Raw genomic sequence first — 20845 nt, forward strand, 5'->3', positions numbered from 1 at the left:
ATTTATTCTCCTTCTTCAATACTTGTACAGCACTTTGGTCAACCCTGGTTGTTTTAAATGTGCTCTATAAACAAACTTGACTTGACTTGACTTGGCTTGACTTGACTTGACTTGACTTGACTTGACTTGGCTTGGCTTGACTTGACTTGACTTGACTTGACTTGACTTGACTTGACTTGACTTGACTTGACTTGATCACCCCGGCTGTGTCGCCTGAGTGAGGGTGTATGATCATTGAAAGACCCGAAACACCCGATGACCCCAGATTACATCACTGATGATGTGTCCAAGTTGCATCACAAGATGTGTGACAGAACTAATTACTATAATAATAATTCTAATAATAATAATAATAATAATAATAATAATACATTTTATTTATAAGCACTTTACATGGTACTCAAAGACACTTTACAACAGCTAAGGGAAAAAGAAAATAAATATATAAAATGCATGAAACAATTGATACAAGGTGATGATAATAAATGAAGATGATAAAGTGAGGACATGACTGTGCATATTAAAACAGAATTGAAAAAACAGTGTTTGGCAGTGGAGAAGCAGTGGGGGTCAGATATTGTAGGCAGTTTTGAAGAGGTGGGTTTTGAGATTATTTTTGAATGTAGGGAGTTTTGGAGGACGGTGGAAGGGATGCCATATAGGACGTTGTTACAGTGATCTAGTCTGGAGGATAATCTGGATAATCATGTCCAAAAATGATTCAGGCAACAAGACAATACAAGTTTACCTGTAGTAAGAGGAGGAGCAACGCTGGAAAGACAGCAACGTTTCAGCGTCACATTGCTGAAGTGAAACCTGAAAGTAACTCAGAGAGACAGCACTGCTGCAGTCAAGAAAAGTGTCTCTCTTTCTCTCCAAAGAAAAATAAAACTAGGTTCATCAGGCCTTTCTCAACAATACAGCCGAGTCTTAGACGCACACAGGTGAGTACAGCAGATGATATTTACTGTGTTTAAACAGAGAGCAGTGACACATAATTGAGCTGTATCCACATAGGATGTTTCCCTGTGTTCATTATACACTGACACTTGTCAAATTAAGTTTTCGATGAAGTGCAATTTAACAATATATCTCAAAATGACTTTTGCTAATATTCCAATAATCCAACTGTGATATGTTTAAACAGTATTACACTCGAGGGTGTGCTTTACCGTCATTATTGGCACGACAGTGACGCGGTAAGCGCCTCGGTCCGTAAGCATCACTGAATGAAGCAATAAGCCCCGCGAGGCCGTGGTTTCCAGTGATTTTAGAACAGCTAAGGGGACAACGCCCTTAGCTGTTCTAAAATCACTGTAAACCACGGCCTCGCGGGGCTTATTGCTTTTATAAAACGGTTACTACATATACCTGGCAAGGTTTCATAAAATAAACACACAGCAACAAAAAATGCAATAATTTATTTATAACAAATAATCATTCTTTCGCCAAGCAATGTAGTTCTTCAGCGACATTTAGCGGAATCGTTGCCAAGCAACACACAGACGCAGACACAGACAATTTGTTTGGCGCAGTAATACTGATGTGATGCGGTCATAGGTGTGCGTTTATAGAGTATTTTAAAACTGCTTCGAACGCAGCTCAGCCAATCATAATCAAGGTCCGGAACTATCCGTTTTCTAATAAAAGATATAACGTTAATCAAAATGTATTCATATTGTGGGGCAATTCGCTCTCAAAATAAAAAACTTTTTGCTAGTGATATCTCCGTTTCCCTGGAACTACATGGGGTCTGACTAATAACTGGAAACCAATCAGTCACGTCAGTAGACTCCTATGTAATGAAAGCTAGGTTACTACTCCAGCAAGTAGGCCGGCCCTTAGCAACGACCTAGCAACAGAGACGATTTCTAGTCCCTGTTGAGTCAGCCAGCTAACTTGAGCTAATGCTTTCTAGAGATCGTGGGATTTCCCAAACTGAATAAATACCACACATATAAACACAAAACTTTCTTGCTAGCTCAATCTTGTTGTAACTAAGATATCTGCTGAAAAAAATATTTTTTCCATGGACAGATTTAGCTACTACGTCCGCGAACTTCACATGTATTTTTAAGCTAGTAGCGCCGTGTCACCGACTCACCGGCACAGCTGATGGAGGATGCCAGAGCGTCTAGTAACATCAAGGCTGAACAGAGTTATATTTAAATATATTGTATTGTATAAAAATATATGTAGTATAATAGTAATATTTTTAGTGATGAGCACGGCTAGGTGTGCTGTCATGCTGATTTGATCACGTTCTAAATGTCTAGTTGACCAATCAGATTGCTTGGTCGGAACTACCTGTTGTATAATTTATATAAATATTTCACAATTCTGTATAACAATGTTGTTATTTCACACTTTCACTTTAGGTCTCAGTGTCTAGATATGTCCGCTGCCAGCTGTCTCATATCTGAAGAGCAGTTTCTGTGCTCCATCTGTCTGGATGTGTTCACTGATCCAGTCTCCATACCATGTGGACACAGCTTCTGCAAAAACTGCATCACACAGCACTGGGATATTAGTGTCCAGTGCCAGTGTCCCATGTGTAAAGAGGTTTTCAACACAAGACCTGAGCTGCATGTCAGTAGTTTATTATCTGAGATAGCTGCTCAGTTCAGAAAGTCAGCTCAGATGAAAGCCAGCAGCTGCCCAGACCAACGATGTGCCAAACCAGGAGAAGTTCCCTGTGACGTCTGCACTGGGACCAAACTGAAGGCCCTGAAGTCCTGCCTGGTGTGTCTGGCCTCCTACTGTGAGACTCACCTGGAACCTCATCAGAGAATGACGGGCCTGAAAAGACACAAGCTGATCGATCCTGTGGAGAACCTGGAAGGCAGGATGTGTAAGAAGCATGACAGACCGCTGGAGCTGTTCTGCAAGACGGACCAGATGTGTGTTTGTCAGTTCTGCACTGAGTCAGACCACAAGTCACATCACTTTGTCCCTCTGAAGGAAGGATATGAAGGAAAGAAGGCTGAGCTGGAGAAGATGATCCAGGAGAGACGACTGAAGATTCAGGAGATCAAACACTCAGTAGAGCTCAGCGAGGAAGATGCAGACAGAGAGATAGCAGACAGTGTGCGGGTCTTCACCGCTCTGATGCAGTCTGTGGAGAGAGGCCAGGCTGAGCTCATTGAGACGATCCAAGAGAAGCAGAAAACAACAGAGAAACAGGCTGAAGGCTTCATCAAAGAGCTGGAACAGGAAATCTCTGAGCTGATGAAGAGAACCGCTGAGGTGGAGCAGCTCTCACGCACTGAAGACCACCTCCACCTCCTCCAAAGCTTCCCATCCCTGAACACTCCTCCACACACCAAGGACTGGACAGAGGTCAGTGTCCATCGCTCATCATATGAGGGGACTGTGAGGAGAGCTGTGGCTCAGCTGGAGGAGACTCTCAGGAAAGAGAAGAAGAAGCTGAGTGTTGAGGCTGAGCTGAAGAGGGTCCAGCAGTATGCAGTGGATGTGACTCTGGATCCTGATACAGCACATCCCTATCTCATCCTGTCTGATGATGGGAAACAAGTAAAAGATGGTGATGTAAAGAAGAATCTCCCAGACAACCCAGAGAGATTTTCTTGTTATGCCAATGTTTTAGGAAAGCAGAGCTTCTCTTCAGGAAGATTTTACTACGAGGTTCAGGTTAAAGGGAAGACTTGGTGGGGTTTAGGAGTGGCCAGAGGGTCGATCGACAGGAAGGGAGGAATCAATCCGACTCCCAAGAATGGCTACTGGACTGTAGTGATGGTAAATGGAAATAAGTACAAAGCTCTTGCTGACCCTCCTGTCCTCCTCTCTGTGAAATCGAAGCCTCAGAAGGTGGGGGTGTTTGTGGATTATGAGGAGGGTCTGGTCTCCTTTCATGACGTAGATGCTGCAGCTCTTATCTACTCCTTTACTGGCTGCACCTTCACTGAGAAACTCTACCCAATCTTCAGACCCTGTGTTAATTATGATGGTGAAAACTCCGCCCCTCTGATCATCCCTCCTGTCAATCACACAGATTAGACTAATCATTACTTTTTCTCAGATAGGATTCATTGATATTAAGATAACACATTTATATATAATCAAGGGAAGTATATATGTTTTCCTATTTTTTTCAGGTAACTTAAGTCATTTTAATGTTGAATAATAGTAATAAAACAACAAAAAAACACTTTAGCTTTCTACTTCTTGGCAAAATGAATGTGTTGTCATAAAAAAACAATGTGTGTTAAAGTTAAATATAGTAAACGTTTGACTACAGATTCTGGTTAAAATGGTTAATGCTCTTTTCTCAGTTATATCCTTTTTTTATGTATCCTATTACAATTTAATACTGCAAATGATTAATTTCCCCACAGGGATCATTAAAGTTTAATCTAATCTATTCTGATCTAATAACTCTACACAGTAATGTCATATCAGAAATCAGAAGTATTTGCTAAAATCACTTAAACATGTCTAGGTGATAAATTAAAAATGTGTTATTATTGTCAGATCATTGTACATATTCTGAGCTTTGTATGTTGACAATTACTGAAGAGCAGTTTATGAATAATAAGTAATTCTGCAGTTTGTTTCTCACATTTAAAGATTTTTGTTTTTGAATGAATAAAAATAAATGGATTTAAATGGACCAGAATGCTTAAATTATTTAACATTTGACTGATATCAAGGCTTGAAAAATGTTATTGTTCTAAAGGTAATTGGCAGTTAGAGCACAGAAATGAATCTGGTCTATTCCACACTGATGAGACGCCAAATCATAAGATTAGAAACACAATCAGCTGTTGTCAGCCATTGTTGCCGTGAGCTGTGGACCTCCAATATGGCCGCCAGAGGGCAGCATCCACCAGCTGAAAGCCCTCTATCTTTGCCTTCCTCCTTCCAGAGAGGTCAGAGGTCAGCTACAGAGCAGCACCTCTGGAGCTGGTAGGGATGCAGTGTCTTGCTCAAGGACACTTCAGCAGGCAGATTAGGGGTGAGCGGATCAATACCAGAGTATCAATACTTGTGACACCAGTCGAGAATCAAAATGAGCGATACTGAGGATGAAGAATTTAGTATTTTTCATTATATTTATTGAGGGGTGAAATATAATAATATGCTTTTTTATGCGCTCACGCTCGTGCACATTCACACACACACACACATACAGAACTGATTCAAATTGTTGGAACTTTTATCTCACACAATGCTATTCTGCACTATTTTTACAGTACAACAGTGATGTTTAAACACTGTTGAGTTTGACATGTTTTAAACAAAACATTAAAATGATGCTTGCATGTCTTTGGTCATCATGTGGTTTTAATTGACATTATTCATGACAAGTACTTGGTATCATAATTGATACCACCGGATCCAACTACAATACTGGATCCAAAAGTAATTGGTTTCATGTGGAATTGAAAATAGCAGTATCTCCCATCCCTAGGGCAACTGTTGTCATGGGGATTGAACCAGAATCCTCTGGTGGAAGGAAGCTCTCTCTAACCACTAGAAAACCTGCTGCCTCAAATGTGACATTTTGAGTGAAACTGGGTGACAGTTTGGGTGAAAATTAGTTTTATAATGTAATGAAAAGAAAAAGTATTAATTAAATGTATCTAGTGGCAAGAGTATGTTACGGATGAGCTTCAAGCCAGCGAAGTCCAGGTCCCTGGTTGTGAAGAGGGGAAAGGTGACTGACATGTTCAGCTTTTCCCTCGGAGGTATCCAGATCCCGTCAGTCACCGAAAAGCCCGTCAAGAGCCTGGGCAAGATTTTCGATTGCACCCTGAAGGACACTGCAGCACTCAGGCGACCAGCAGTGAGTTGGAGGCATGGCTGACAGCGGTGGACAAATCAGGGCTGCCAGAGAAGTTCAAGGCATGGATTTACCAGCATGGCCTCCTACCTCGACTCCTCTGGCCCCTGCCCGTCCTCGAGGTCCCGATGACCACTGTCGAGGGCTTCGAGAGGAAGACCAGCCACTTCCTGCACAGGTGGTTGGGCCTGCCGCGAAGCCTGAGCAGCATCGCCTTGTACGGACACAAGAACAAGCTACGGCTCCCCTTCAGCAGCCTGACAGAAGAGTTCATGGTAACCCGTGCAAGAGAGGCGCTGCTGGACAGAGACTCCACTGACGCCATAAGTCTCCTCGGCTGGCATTGTGGTGAGGACTGGGAGGAAGCGGAGGGCCCAGGCGGCGGTGGATCAGGCCGGGTAACGGCTGTGCCACAGCGTGCCGGTGGGATCTGCGGCGTCTGGACGGGCGGGGCTTGGCAGCATCCCAAGACCTCGCTACGATAAAGCACAAGGGAAAGAGAGACGCCAGCTGGTCCAGGAGGAGGTGCGAGCAGGAGTGGAAAAAGTACAGTAGGATGGTGGGGATGCAGCAGCAGGGCGTGTGGATCAGATGGGAGCAAGCGATGGACTGAACGATCTCTTGGTCAGAGCTCTGGAAGGCTGAACCACTCCGGATTAAGTTCTTGATCGAATCGGACTACAAGATGCTCCCCAGCCCAGCAGCATGCCCACTGTGAGAAGAGGATCCCTGGAGCATATACTTGGAAATGATGCACTTCATTTATTGGAAATGAAGTGCGGAGAAATGACTTGCTGGTATATCTAGATTCCTCATCCATGAAGGCAAAAAACCATGTAAAGAATCTTGGAGTAATTCTTGATGGTGACCTCAGCTTAAAAAAACCACATCAGCAATGTCTGTAAAACAGCTTTCTATCACTTACGTAATATCTCCCGTATCTTTTAGAATTGATTTTAAGATTATTTTATGAGTTTTTAAGTGTCTTCATGGTTTGGCCCCTGTATACCTTAGCAATATGATTGTAAGATATGTTCCAACGAGATGCCTCAGATCATCCAGTAGTAATACACTGGTGGTCCCTTCAACCCGGTTGAAGTGTGGGGAATCTGCTTTTAGTCACTATGGTCCCAAACTTTGGAACTCTCTCCCACAAAATCTGAGAACCATTGATACACTCTGCACTTTTAAAAAGAATCTCAAAACATATTCGTTTAATGTTGCAGCTCAAGTTCCCCGACACCATCGCAGTGACCACACTCAGGCCAGACGCGGTCCTGATGTCTGAAACAACAAGGCAAGCGGTCCTGCTGGAGCTGACCGTTCCCTGGGAAGACCAGATGGAAGAGGCATACGAAAGGAGGAGGGCCAAGTACGAGGGCCTGGCAGGCGAGCGCCGGAGCCGAGGATGGAGGGCTCGATGTCTGCCCATCGAAGTAGGCAGCAGCGGCTTCGCAAGACGGTCTCTCTGCAGGGCCCTCAAGCTCCTTGGCATCACAGGGCTGCATAGCAGAAAAGCCATCAAGACCACCATAGAGGCCGCAGAGAAGGCATCAAGATGGCTGTGGATCAAAAGAGGAGATCCTTGGACCACACAAGCTACTTGGACACAAGCAGGAGCCTGGAGCCCCCTCTATCTCCGCTTTTAAAAAACACCTTAAAACCCTCCTTTATTCCTTGGCCTTTGAATCAACTTGATACGACTGTGTTTTTATGCTTGTGCGTCGCCCTGTGTCTCACAAGTGTGTGTGCACGTGTGTATGAATTATTGTGTGTTCTACCTTTGTATTTTTAACTACATTGAATTGCCTCTGTTGCTTTTTATTACTATTATTTATTCTCCTTCTTCAATACTTGTACAGCACTTTGGTCAACCCTGGTTGTTTTAAATGTGCTCTGTAAACATATATACGTATATTAACGTATATTAAAACAGAATTGAAAAAACAGTGTTTGGCAGTGGAGAAGCAGTGGGGGTCAGATATTGTAGGCAGTTTTGAAGAGGTGGGTTTTGAGATTATTTTTGAATGTAGGGAGTTTTGGAGGACGGTGGAAGGGATGCCATATAGGACGTTGTTACAGTGATCTAGTCTGGAGGATAATCTGGATAATCATGTCCAAAAATGATTCAGGCAACAAGACAATACAAGTTTACCTGTAGTAAGAGGAGGAGCAACGCTGGAAAGACAGCAACGTTTCAGCGTCACATTGCTGAAGTGAAACCTGAAAGTAACTCAGAGAGACAGCACTGCTGCAGTCGAGAAAAGTGTCTCTCTTTCTCTCCAAAGACAAATAAAACTAGGTTCATCAGGCCTTTCTCAGCAATACAGCCGAGTCTTAGACGCACACAGGTGAGTACAGCAGATGATATTTACTGTGTTTAAACAGAGAGCAGTGACACATAATTGAGCTGTATCCACATAGGATGTTTCCCTGTGTTCATTATACACTGACACTTGTCAAATTAAGTTTTCGATGACGTGCAATTTAACTATATACCTCAAAATGACTTTTGCTAATATTCCAATAATCCAACTGTGATATGTTTAAACAGTATTACACGAGAGGGTGTGCTTTACCGTTATTATTGGCACGACAGTGACGCGGTAAGCGCCTCGGTCCGTAAGCATCACTGAAGTGCCAATAATGACGGTAAAGCACACCCTCGAGTGTAATATTGCGATTATACAACGGTTACTAACAAAATAAAAGATATAATCAAAATGTATTCATATTGTGGGGCAATTCGCTCTCAAAATAAAAAACTTTTTGCTAGTGTTATCTCCGTTTCCCTGGAACTACATGGGGTCTGACTAATAACTGGAAAACAATCAGTCACGTCAGTAGACTCCTATGTAATGAAAGCTAGGTTACTACTCCAGCAAGTAGGCCGGCCCTTAGCAACGACCTAGCAACAGAGACGATTTCTAGTCCCTGTTGAGTCAGACAGCTAACTTGAGCTAATGCTTTCTAGAGATCGTGGGATTTCCCAAACTGAATAAATACCACACATATAAACACAAAACTGCCTTGCTAGCTCAATCTTGTTGTAACTAAGATATCTGCTGAAAAAAATATTTTTTCCATGGACAGATTTAGCTACTACGTCCGCGAACTTCACATGTATTTTTAAGCTAGTAGCGCCGTGTCACCGACTCACCGGCACAGCTGATGGAGGATGCCAGAGCGTCTAGTAACATCAAGGCTGAACAGAGTTATATTTAAATATACCGTATTGTATAATAATATATGTAGTATAATAGTAATATTTTTAGTGATGAGCACGGCTAGGTGTGCTGTCATGCTGATTTGATCACGTTCTAAATGTCTAGTTGACCAATCAGATTGCTTGGTCGGAACTACCTGTTGTATAATTTATATAAATATTTCCCAGTTATGTATAACAATGTTGTTATTTCACACTTTCACTTTAGGTCTCAGTGTCTAGATATGTCCGCTGCCAGCTGTCTCCTATCTGAAGAGCAGTTTCTGTGCTCCATCTGTCTGGATGTGTTCACTGATCCAGTCTCCATACCATGTGGACACAACTTCTGCAAAAACTGCATCACACAGCACTGGGATATTAATGCCCCATGCCAGTGTCCCATGTGTAAAAAGCTTTTCAACACAAGACCTGAGCTGTATGTCAATACTTTCATATCTGAGATGGCTGCTCAGTTCAGAAAGTCAGCTCAGATGAAAGCCAGCAGCTGCCCAGACCAACGATGTGCCAAACCAGGAGAAGTTCCCTGTGACGTCTGCACTGGGACCAAACTGAAGGCCCTGAAGTCCGACCACAAGTCACATCGATTCGTCCCTCTGAAGGAAGGATATGAAGGAAAGAAGGCTGAGCTGGGGAAGATGATCCAGGAGAGACGACTGAAGATTCAGGAGATCAAACACTCAGTAGAGCTCAGCGAGGAAGATGCAGACAGAGAGATAGCAGACAGTGTGCGGGTCTTCACCGCTCTGATGCAGTCTGTGGAGAGAGGCCAGGCTGAGCTCATTGAGACGATCCAAGAGAAGCAGAAAACAACAGAGAAACAGGCTGAAGGCTTCATCAAAGAGCTGGAACAGGAAATCTCTGAGCTGATGAAGAGAACCGCTGAGGTGGAGCAGCTCTCACGCACTGAAGACCACCTCCACCTCCTCCAAAGCTTCCCATCCCTGAACACTCCTCCACACACCAAGGACTGGACAGAGGTCAGTGTCCATCGCTCATCATATGAGGGGACTGTGAGGAGAGCTGTGGCTCAGCTGGAGGAGACTCTCAGGAAAGAGATGGAGAAACTGCTTGCTGTTGAGCTGAAGAGGGTCCAGCAGTATGCAGTGGATGTGACTCTGGATCCTGATACAGCAAATCCCGCTCTCATCCTGTCTGATGATGGGAAACAAGTAAATCATGGAGATGTAAGGAAGAATCTCCCAGACAACCCAGAGAGATTTTCTTATTGTTTCCGTGTTTTAGGAAAGCAGAGCTTCTCTTCAGGAAGATTTTACTACGAGGTTCAGGTTAAAGGGAAGACTTGGTGGGGTTTAGGAGTGGCCAGAGGGTCGATCGACAGGAAGGGAGGAATCAGTCCGAGTCCCAAGAAAGGCTACTGGTCTGTATGGTTGAGTAATGGAAATGAGTACAAAGCTTTTGCTGACCCTCGTCTCCTCCTCTCTGTGAAATCGAGGCCTCAGAAGGTGGGGGTGTTTGTGGATTATGAGGAGGGTCTGGTCTCCTTTTATGACGTAGATGCTGCAGCTCTTATCTACTCCTTTACTGGCTGCACCTTCACTGAGAAACTCTACCCATTCTTCTGTCCCAGTACTAATGATGGTGGTAGAAACTCCGCCCCTCTGATCATCTCTCCTGCCAATCACACAGATTAGACATCATTAATCATTAGTTTTTCACAGATAGGATTCATTAATATTTAAAATAAAACATTTACATATTCAAGGGAAATATATATGTTTTCCCTTTTTTTAAGGTAACTTAAGTCATTTTAATGATGAAGAAATGTAATAAAACAACAAAAAACAATTTAGAACTTTCTTCTTCTTGACAAAATAAATGTCATAAAAAAACTATGTGTGTTAAAGTTAAATACAGTAAACATTTGACTACAGATTCTGGTTGAAATGGTGAATGCTCTTTTCTCATTTATATCCTGTTTTTATTTATGTAACCTATTACAATTTAATACTGCAAAAGATTAATTTCTCCACAGGAATCATTAAAGTTTAATCTAATCTATTCTAATATAATAACTCTGCACAATAATGTCATATCAGAAATCAGAAGAATTTGTTAAAATCACTTAAACATGTCTAGGTGATAAATTAAAAATGTGTTATTATTGTCAGATCATTGTACATATTCTGAGTTTTGTATGTTGACACAATTACTGAAGAGCAGTTTATGAATAAGAAGTAATTCTGCAATTTGTTTCTCACATTTAAAGATTTTTTGTTTTTGAATGAATAAAAACAAATGGAACACACTTGTATGGTCACATGACTGCTGTTTACCAGAATGCTTAAATTATTTAACATTTGACTGATATCAAAGCTTGAAAAATGTTATTGTTCTAAAGGTAATTGGCAGTTAGAGCACAGAAATGAATCTGGTCTATTCCACACTGATGAGACGCCAAATCATAAGATTAGAAACACAATCAGCTGTTGTCAGCCATTGTTGCCATGAGCTGTGGACCTCCAATATGGCCGCCAGAGGGCAGCATCCACCAGCTGAAAGCCCTCTATAGAATATGATAAGTGATGGTGACAGAAATGTCCTCTGTCAGCAGTCTGCTGTTGAGAGAGCAGTTCCTCTGTTCTTTCTGTCTGGATGGACTCAACAATTCACACAACTTGTGTAAAACCTGAATCACACACACCGGGAGAGGAGGATCACACTCTGAATGAACGACAAATCAAAGAAGCAACAACACACACACTCACACTGTAATGATGAAGATGTGATGAAGACAGAGTTCAGGTGTGTGCTGCTGTATGAACAGCTGCACAGGAAGACTGACGACAATACAGCAGACTGATGCTGTGATGACAACTGGGAAATGAAAGATGTGAATTAAATTGATCTTGTGCCAAAGGAATGTCACTACAATCATGTCTAAAACTGAATTAGATCAGATTGGGTTTAGTTGAGCTGCAGAAAGTCTGAGGAAAATTCCTTTAATGGTATTTATTTAGCCATGCTTGGTGCTGCAAAAAAGTGTAAAAACATAGAGACAAACGTTTCCACACTACATCATCATCAGTGTCTTCTTTAAAACTGAATTAGGCAACAAGAAAGAAAGTCACCCGCCGCCCCTAATGGCACACAGTGAGTTTTAAACTATAATTCAAACAAGAGATATGAATTAAATGTATCTTCTGTTAAAAGTATGTTATTGTAATCGTGATCAAAACTGAATTTGGCAACAAAACATTACTAATGTAACTGCAGTAAAAGGCGGAGCGACACTGGAAACAGAGGAGAGTTTCAGCGTCACGTTGCGGAATAGAAAGTGAAAGTAACTCAAAACGACAACATTGCTGCAGTCGAGAAAAGTCTCTCTGTTTCTCTCCAAAGAAAACAGAACTAGAGGTGAGTACAGCAGATAATATTTACTGTGTTTAAACAGAGAGCGATAACACAAACCTGAAAACTTCCCGTTTTTCAGTTTGTACCGGCAAGATTTCAATGAAACGCAATATAACTTTGTCAAAATGATTTTCGCTATTAGTAGAGAAAAAGAAGTCCAAAAAGAGACTCCACTGGCGTTTCAGGCAGTCTTCAAGTGAAAAAGAGGAGCGCTAAGGTGTTATGTATTTGGAAAAAGAATACATTATTTCAGTATTTAGAATAGGCATTTGGCACTACTTTTGTTAAGTGATACAATGGTCAGTATACTATAAATAGGTTAAGTGATACGTCAGCGTAGGGATACCTGTTGTGATTGAATTTGCACTTGAACAGTAAAGACCCTAAACTGTATCTCGTGGTTCAACTCATCATTTTATTGCTGTTAGTGTAAGAGAAGAAACACAACATAAGGAGTGTCCAGTAATTTAAAAAGCCTTTATCAGCATGGCTAAACCAACAGGAAGATTAAAAAAGCCAACATGTTTGGAGCAGCATGGTCTTCATCAGGCCGTCAGCTGAACACAGGTGAGGCCTTACCTATATAGCCATCGAGACCCAGAGGAAAATACAGGCTGGATCATCTGGTAGAGAGAAACACAGGAAATGTTTGTCAGAAACTAAAAGCACAGCAAAGCAAGATAACAATAAACATAATGGCACAGAGAAATATACAGAAACACATGAAATACAAAGATAGACAATGTTGATGCAACATGTTTAATTCCTTGTATTCTTGTGCTGTCTTTCCTTGTGAATTAATGTATAATGTGTGTGTGTCTGTTTTGCCATAAAATAAAAGAAACACAATAGACAAACTGTGGCCACATACCAACAACCAGAAAGGCACAAAATACTATAGTTAGACCCATAATCTTCATAATTATCATTGCTATCAGCATTAACAACATTATCATTGGAATAGATAATATCAGCACCATCATTATTACTAATTCTTAATATTTAATAATTGTCAGTGTAATCAATCTCATCTCCATATTCATAAATATGAACACAGTCAACTTCATAACAAATCCACCGCACTCATCATTATAGTCGTGATAAAACCCTTAAAGATGGCGTTGGGCTGCAGAGAAGAGGGAATGGGAAGTTGTCAACACAGATTTGATAAACTTAGAGGAACAGCAGAGAAGAAGCTAGAGAAACTGGGAGATATTATTTATGATTACAGGGTAGCATGGTTTGGTATTCATGGGAAAAGGAAGAAAGTAGTTTCAGAACCAGTTAAGTCTAGGCGACAGCAGGAGATTGATAGACTTATCCAAGAAAGGAGGCAGCTTAGGAGGCGATGGAGGAAGGTTAGCAACAGCGAGAAAGAGCATCAGTGTCCTTCAGTCAGCACTAGGGAATCATTTAGCAGCTTTAAAGAGAGCAGAAAATCATAGGAAAAACAGAAGAAAGAAAGAACAAGCTAGGATAGCATTTTATAAAGATTCATACAAATTTGTTAAGACCCTATTTAATAAAGACAAGAGTGGCAGGAGCCAGAAGACCACTTAGAAAAGGTGATACAGATAGATACAGATAGGGAGAAGGGTAGAGAGTCAGGGCCGCCCCCAGACATCACACCCATTGGGGCAATAGATGATCAAGTAGATGTCAGCCCACCAAGTGAAGTGAGGTGCAAAAGGTGGTAAGGCATGCAAGGGCTTCATCAGCCCCAGGCCTAATGGTGTCCCTTACTGAGTATAAAAGCACACCAGATGTATTGAATAACTAATGAACTAATGAAGCTAGCATGGAAAAAGCAGTTTATTCCTAGATCATGGCATAGAGCAGGATGGATTCTTATTCCCAAAGAGAAAAACGATAGATATAAATCAGTTTCGGCCTATTTGCCTCCTTAATGTAAAAGGGAACATTTTATTTAGTGTGGTGGCACAGAGGCTGTAAAATTACTTGGAAAGGAAGAGGTTAATTGGCACAACCGTGCAAAAAGCCGGAATACCAGGTTTTTTCGGGTGCTTAGAGCATGCAACCATGATTTGGCACCAAATTCAGTCAGCTAAGCAAGAGAAGAGAGATCTTCATGTGGTATCTTTGGACCTTGCTAATGCATTTGGCTCTGTACCACATAATCTATTGTGGGAGGCTTTTGATTTCTTTAGGGTCTTTCTTTAGGTAAGAGCATACTTTCAAGGTTTCACATAGATGAGGAAGCTATACCAACAGTTCTAGAGAAGCCTGTCAGAAGGTGGTATGATACAAATCTGAGTGACAGGGAGCAGGTTGAGGAGAAAAGGCAGCAGCTAGTTGGAGGTACTCAGGACATAGAGAGATCAAGGTTACCAGGATGATGTCCTTATTACAAATATAAGAGAATGTCTCAAAGATGGCAGCCTAAAATGGAGCCAATGCTGGGCATGACCAGAACATATGGTATAGGGTGGCTGTGGCCTGATGACACCGGGAGCACGTTGGATCTACATCTGGATATATTCTGGCAAGCCTGCTCTTAGAGAGATGCAGTCTATGGTATACCTTGAATTGAAGTAAACCATGTCTGATGCAAATCGAGGTTGGATGTATTCTCTCAATAGCAAGTTGCCAGGCTACATCCAAGAGCTCACAACCAAAGTCTTCCTCCCATAACACTTTGGGGTGGTTAAGGGATGGAGAGGCGATCATTTGAATAACCCCATACAGCCTGCTCACAACTCCCCAATGCTCAGGAGTCCAATCCAGGCACTCCTCTATCCAGCCACCAGGTGGGAGCGATGGAAATGAAGGGAAATGTTTTCTAACAAAGGCATGGACCTGTAGATATCTGAAAAAATGTGAGCGTGGGATATTGAATCCTCTTAATAATTGGTCAAAGGACATGAACAAATGTCCTTAAAAAGATCCTTTACCCGCTTAAGTCCATTCCGGTACCATAGCTTAAATGCAGCGTCTATGAGTGAGGATGGAAAAAGTGCATTTGCTGTAATTGGGAGAGAGGGCAAGGCCTGTGTTCAAAATGGATTCTGAACTGGGACCATATTCTAAGTGAGCCGTTCAAAATGGGGTTACTTGTCAGGTGTCGTTTACTAAGTGGTAGTGGGGCACACAATACAGAAGGTAAGGACACAGGGTAACAGGAATGTTGCTCCATCTCGGCCCACACTGTTCCACCCCCCTCATAGGATGCAGAGATCCAGTATAATAACTTATGAATGTTGGCTGCCCAATAGTATTTTAGGAAATTTGGTAGCCCTGAACCTCCCTCCTCTTTCTGTCTCTCTAGATATGCTTTCCTTATCCGAGGTATAGTCTTATTCCAGATAAAGGTAGAAATACACTTATCTAACTCCTTAAAAAACGACTTTGGGGTGAAAACAGGCACTGTTTGAAATAAAAAATAAAACCCTGGGCATGATTGTCATCTTGACAGAGTTAATTCTACCAGCTAGTGATATAGGAAGCGTTGACCAACGGGTAAGGTCCTGCTTGGCCTTTTCCAGGGCTGGCTTCAAGTTATGACTGAATAGATCTCTGTATCTACGAGTGACCAACACACCGAGATATGAAAAGGTATCACGAGTTACTTTGAATGGATATGCCTCGAATGACATCTGATGAGCCTGGTCGTTAACTGGAAAGAGTACACTCTTTGTAAGGTTGATTTTTGTCACCTGAGATCTTTCCAAAGTTAGTTATAATTTCTAATGCCCTGGGAATTGAGGTGCTAAGGTCAGATAAATAGAGTATGAGGTTGTCCACATACAAGGATAACTTGTGGTTTTGCCCACCCCTATTTATACCTGCCAGGCCCCCAGCGCCCCTAAGGGCAACCGTGAGTGGCTCGATGGTGAGATCAAACAGAAGGGGGCTCAGTGGACAGCCCTGTCTAGTCCCTCTGTGTAGAGGGAAATATTGAGATATGTCTTATTGGTACGAACTGAGGCCTGGGGTGTAGCATAGAGAACCCTTATCCAGGAACAAAAAGTGGGGCCAAAACCAAACTTCTCCAGAGTTGTGAAAAGGTACTCATATTCAATTCGATCAAATGCTTTGTGGGCATCTATGGAAACTAGAACTTCTGCTGTAGGTGAGACTACCGAAGAGTAAAGAACAGTAAATAGCCTCCGTAAATTACGAAAAAGTTGCCGTCTAGTAATAAAGCCGGTCTGATCGGGGTTTATTACTTTATGCATGACTGACTCCAGTCTATTAGCCAGAACATTAGTTATGATTTTTATTAGCAACATGTTCATTTCACAAAAGTCATTTACCACTAGAGCCCCCAGTGTTTTTCCCTTTTTCGTTTCCTATTGTTCCAATAATCCAACTTTAATATATTTTTAATCTATTATCATTTAAGATTTCTGTATAACAATGTTGTTATTTCACACTTTCACTTTAGGTCTCAGTATCTAGATATGTCTGCTGCCAGCAGTCTCCTGTCTGAAGAGCAGTTTCTGTGCTCCATCTGTCTGGATATGTTCACTGATCCAGTCTCCATACCATGTGGACACAACTTCTGCAAAAACTGCATCACACTACACTGGGATGTTAGTGTCCAGTGCCAGTGTCCCATGTGTAAAAAGCTTTTCAACACAAGACCTGAGCTGTATGTCAATACTTTCATATCTGAGATGGCTGCTCAGTTCAGAAAGTCAGCTCAGATGAAAGCCAGCAGCTGCCCAGACCAACGATGTGCCAAACCAGGAGAAGTTCCCTGTGACGTCTGCACTGGGACCAAACTGAAGGCCCTGAAGTCCTGCCTGGTGTGTCTGGCCTCCTACTGTGAGACTCACCTGGAGCCTCATCAGAGAATGACTGGCCTGAAAAAACATAAGCTGATCGATCCTGTGGAGGACCTGGAAGGCAGGATGTGTAAGAAGCATGACAGACCGCTGGAGCTGTTCTGCAAGACGGACCAGATATATGTATGTCAGTTCTGCACCGAGTTAGACCACAAGTCACATCAAATTATTCCTCTGATGGAAGAATATGAAGGAAAGAAGGCTGAGCTGGGGAAGATGATCCAGGAGAGACGACTGAAGATTCAGGAGATCAAACACTCAGTAGAGCTCAGCGAGGAAGATGCAGACAGAGAGATAGCAGACAGTGTGCGGGTCTTCACCGCTCTGATGCAGTCTGTGGAGAGAGGCCAGGCTGAGCTCATTGAGACGATCCAAGAGAAGCAGAAAACAACAGAGAAACAGGCTGAAGGCTTCATCAAAGAGCTGGAACAGGAAATCTCTGAGCTGATGAAGAGAACCGCTGAGGTGGAGCAGCTCTCACGCACTGAAGACCACCTCCACCTCCTCCAAAGCTTCCCATCCCTGAACACTCCTCCACACACCAAGGACTGGACAGAGGTCAGTGTCCATCGCTCATCATATGAGGGGACTGTGAGGAGAGCTGTGGCTCAGCTGGAGGAGACTCTCAGGAAAGAGATGGAGAAGCTGTGTGCTGATGTTGAGCTGAAGAGGGTCCAGCAGTATGCAGTGGATATGACTCTGGATCCTGATACAGCACATCCTGAACTCATCCTGTCTGATGATGGGAAACAAGTAAATCATGGTGATGTAAAGAAGAATCTCCCAGACAACCCAGAGAGATTTTCTGTTTGTCCCCGTGTTTTAGGAAAGCAGAGCTTCTCTTCAGGAAGATTTTACTACGAGGTTCAGGTTAAAGGGAAGACTTGGTGGGGTTTAGGAGTGGCCAGAGGGTCGATCAACAGGAAGGGACTAATCACAGTGAGTCCCAAGAATGGCTACTGGTCTGTATGGTTGAGGAATGGCAATAAATATGAAGCTAATACTGACCCTCCTGTCCTCCTCTCTGTGAAATCGAAGCTTCAGAAGGTGGGGGTGTTTGTGGATTATGAGGAGGGTCTGGTCTCCTTTCATGACGTAGATGCTGCAGCTCTTATCTACTCCTTTACTGGCTGCACCTTCACTGAGAAACTCTACCCATTCTTTGGACTTTATTCTCATGATGGTGGTAAAAACTCCACCCCTCTGATCATCTCTCCTGTCAATCACAAAGAATAGACTAGTCATTAGTTTGTCTCAGGATTCATTTATTTTTAAGATAACATATTTACATATTCAATGGAAGTGGAAAAAAATACAATTTTGGCGCTAGTTCACAGAAGAACGTCTGGACTGGGATGCACATTGAAGCACAGGGATCAAGGAGCTGTTCAACAGTTTATTGTGGAATCATGATGAATACATTGGATGGATGCTTTTGTCTATGTAAAAAATCAAGCAAATTCAAGTAGTCTCTTCAATGCTGACTATTGATAGGGATCTAAACACAATAACACAAATTAAACATTAAACCAAATAATGAAATATTAACTGAATATCACATGGTGGCACTAATCAAAAGTTCATAATCCTCCTCTTACATTTGTGAAATACACAACACAGTTCGGAGTGAAGCCTGGAGGGAAAGGCATCTCAGGCTACCAGGTGGGAGTTATATAACTTCTTGGGAGTGGCTTCACATCCCAGGACACCAAGAGAGGTGAAACATGGAGGTGGGAGCGGTGATTGGGGACGATAAGGAGGGTGATGACTTGTGATTCTTAACAGAAGTATTCCTATTTTTTCAGGTGACCTAAGTCATTTTAGTCTTGAAGAATTGTAATAAAACAAGAAAAAAACACTTTATAACTTTCTACTTCTGGGCAAAAAAATGTCTTGTCATTACAAAAACAAGGTCTGTAAAAGTTAAATACAGTAAAGGTTTGACTACATATTCTCGTTAAAATGGTTAATGCTCTTTTCTCATTTATATCCTGTTTTTTTTGTGTATCCTATTACAATTTACTGCTGCAACAGATTATTTTCCCCACAGGGCACATTCAAGTTTAATGTAATCTATTCTAATATAATAACTCTGCACAGTAATGTCATATCAGAAATATCAGAAGCATTTGCTACAAACATGTCTAGGTGATAAATTAAAAAATGTGTTATTATTGTCAGATCATTGTACATATTCTGAGCTTTGTATGTTGACACAATTACTGAAAAGCAGTTTATGAATAAGAAGTAATTCTGCAATTTGTTTCTCACATTTAAAAATTTTATTTGTTTAAATGAATAAAAACAGATGGAACAAACTTGTATGGTCACATGACTGCTATTTACCAGAATGCTTAAATTATTTAACATTTGACTGATATCAAAGCTTGAAAAATGTTATTGTTCTAAAGGTAATTGGCAGTTAGAGCACAGAAATGAATCTGGTCTATTCCACACTGATGAGACGCCAAATCATAAGATTAGAAACACAATCAGCTGTTGTCAGCCATTGTTGCCATGAACTGTGGACCTCCAATATGGCCGCCAGAGGGCAGCATCCACCAGCTGAAAGCCCTCTATAGAATATGATATGATGATATGACAGTGAGTTTTAAACTATAATTCAAACGAGAGATATGAATTAAATTTATCTCCTGTAAAAAGTATATTATTGTAATCGTGATCAAAACTGAATCTGGCAACAAAACATTACTAATGTAACTGCAGTAAAAGGCGGAGCGACACTGGAAACAGAGGAGAGTTTCAGCGTCACGTTGCGGAATAGAAAGTGAAAGTAACTCAAAACGACAACGTTGCTGCAGTCGAGAAAAGTCTCTCTGTTTCTCTCCAAAGAAAACAGAACTAGAGGTGAGTACAGCAGATAATATTTACTGTGTTTAAACAGAGAGCGATAACACAAACTTGAAAACTTCCCGTTTTTCAGTTTGTACCGGCAAGATTTCAATGAAACGCAATATAACTTTGAAAATGATTTTCGCTATTAGTAGAGAAAAAGAAGTCCAAAAAGAGACTCCACTGGCTTAAAGTGAAAAAGAGGAGAGCTAAGGAGTGTCCAGTAATTTAAAAAGCCTTTATCAGCATGGCTAAACCAACAGGAAGATTAAAAAAGCCAACATGTTTGGAGCAGCATGGTCTTCATCAGGCCGTCAGCTGAACACAGGTGAGGCCTTACCTATATAGCCATCGAGACCCAGAGGAAAATACAGGCTGGATCATCTGGTAGAGAGAAACACAGGAAATGTTTGTCAGAAACTAAAAGCACAGCAAAGCAAGATAACAATAAACATAATGGCACAGACAAATATACACATGAAACACATGAAATATAAGGAAATACAATAGACATTGTTAATACAACATGTTTAATTCCTTGTATTCTTGTGCTGTCTTTCCTTGTGAATTAATGTATAATGTGTATGTGTCTGTTTTGCAATAAAAAAAGAAACACAATAGACAAACTGTGGCCACATAGCAACAACCAGAAAGGCACAAAATACCTTAGACCCATAATCTTCATAATTATCATATCAGAATTAACATCATTGTAAATATAATCCATAATATCAGCACCATCATTATTACTAATACTTAATAAGTAATAATTGTGATTGTAAT

The 20845-nt window shown here is 41.6% G+C and overlaps 4 protein-coding genes across 4 annotated transcripts in view; all 4 read left to right on the forward strand.

The window, feature by feature from the left end:
* The window catches only part of LOC144538098 (E3 ubiquitin-protein ligase TRIM39-like), a 109200-nt gene extending 90151 nt beyond the window's left edge, over positions 1-19049 (forward strand). Inside the window, exon 2 of the mRNA XM_078281968.1 lies at positions 18513-19049. The gene's annotated coding sequence lies outside the window, so the exon portion shown is untranslated. The remainder of the gene's footprint in view (positions 1-18512) is intronic.
* LOC144538131 (E3 ubiquitin-protein ligase TRIM39-like) lies at positions 2395-4071 on the forward strand. Its single transcript, XM_078282197.1, has one exon. It carries the CDS (start codon positions 2395-2397, stop codon positions 4015-4017), a length of 1623 nt encoding a protein of 540 aa, XP_078138323.1. The 3' UTR covers positions 4018-4071.
* On the forward strand, positions 9254-10681 carry LOC144538080 (E3 ubiquitin-protein ligase TRIM21-like). Its single transcript, XM_078281922.1, has 2 exons — positions 9254-9870; positions 10048-10681. The coding sequence occupies exons 1-2, from the start codon at positions 9254-9256 to the stop codon at positions 10679-10681; spliced, it is 1251 nt and encodes a 416-aa protein (XP_078138048.1).
* Positions 16823-18514, forward strand: LOC144538097 (E3 ubiquitin-protein ligase TRIM21-like). The gene has a single exon (XM_078281967.1). It carries the CDS (start codon positions 16823-16825, stop codon positions 18443-18445), a length of 1623 nt encoding a protein of 540 aa, XP_078138093.1. The 3' UTR covers positions 18446-18514.
* Positions 19050-20845: the final 1796 nt, after the last annotated feature.

Source organism: Centroberyx gerrardi, chromosome 24 (genome assembly GCF_048128805.1).
Source record: "Centroberyx gerrardi isolate f3 chromosome 24, fCenGer3.hap1.cur.20231027, whole genome shotgun sequence".
Lineage (NCBI taxonomy): Eukaryota > Metazoa > Chordata > Actinopteri > Beryciformes > Berycidae > Centroberyx > Centroberyx gerrardi.

What these genes read in the sequence shown, in the direction of transcription:
- LOC144538097 (XM_078281967.1), top strand. Translation starts at nt 16,823, where the DNA reads ATGTCTGCTGCCAGCAGTCTCCTGTCTGAAGAGCAGTTTCTGTGCTCC.
- LOC144538131 (XM_078282197.1), top strand. Translation starts at nt 2,395, where the DNA reads ATGTCCGCTGCCAGCTGTCTCATATCTGAAGAGCAGTTTCTGTGCTCC.
- LOC144538080 (XM_078281922.1), top strand. Translation starts at nt 9,254, where the DNA reads ATGTCCGCTGCCAGCTGTCTCCTATCTGAAGAGCAGTTTCTGTGCTCC. An exon ending in GCTGAAGGCTTCATCAAAGA is followed by an intron (nt 9,871 to 10,047) that starts GCTGGAACAGGA and finishes GACTGTGAGGAG; the next exon opens with AGCTGTGGCTCAGCTGGAGG.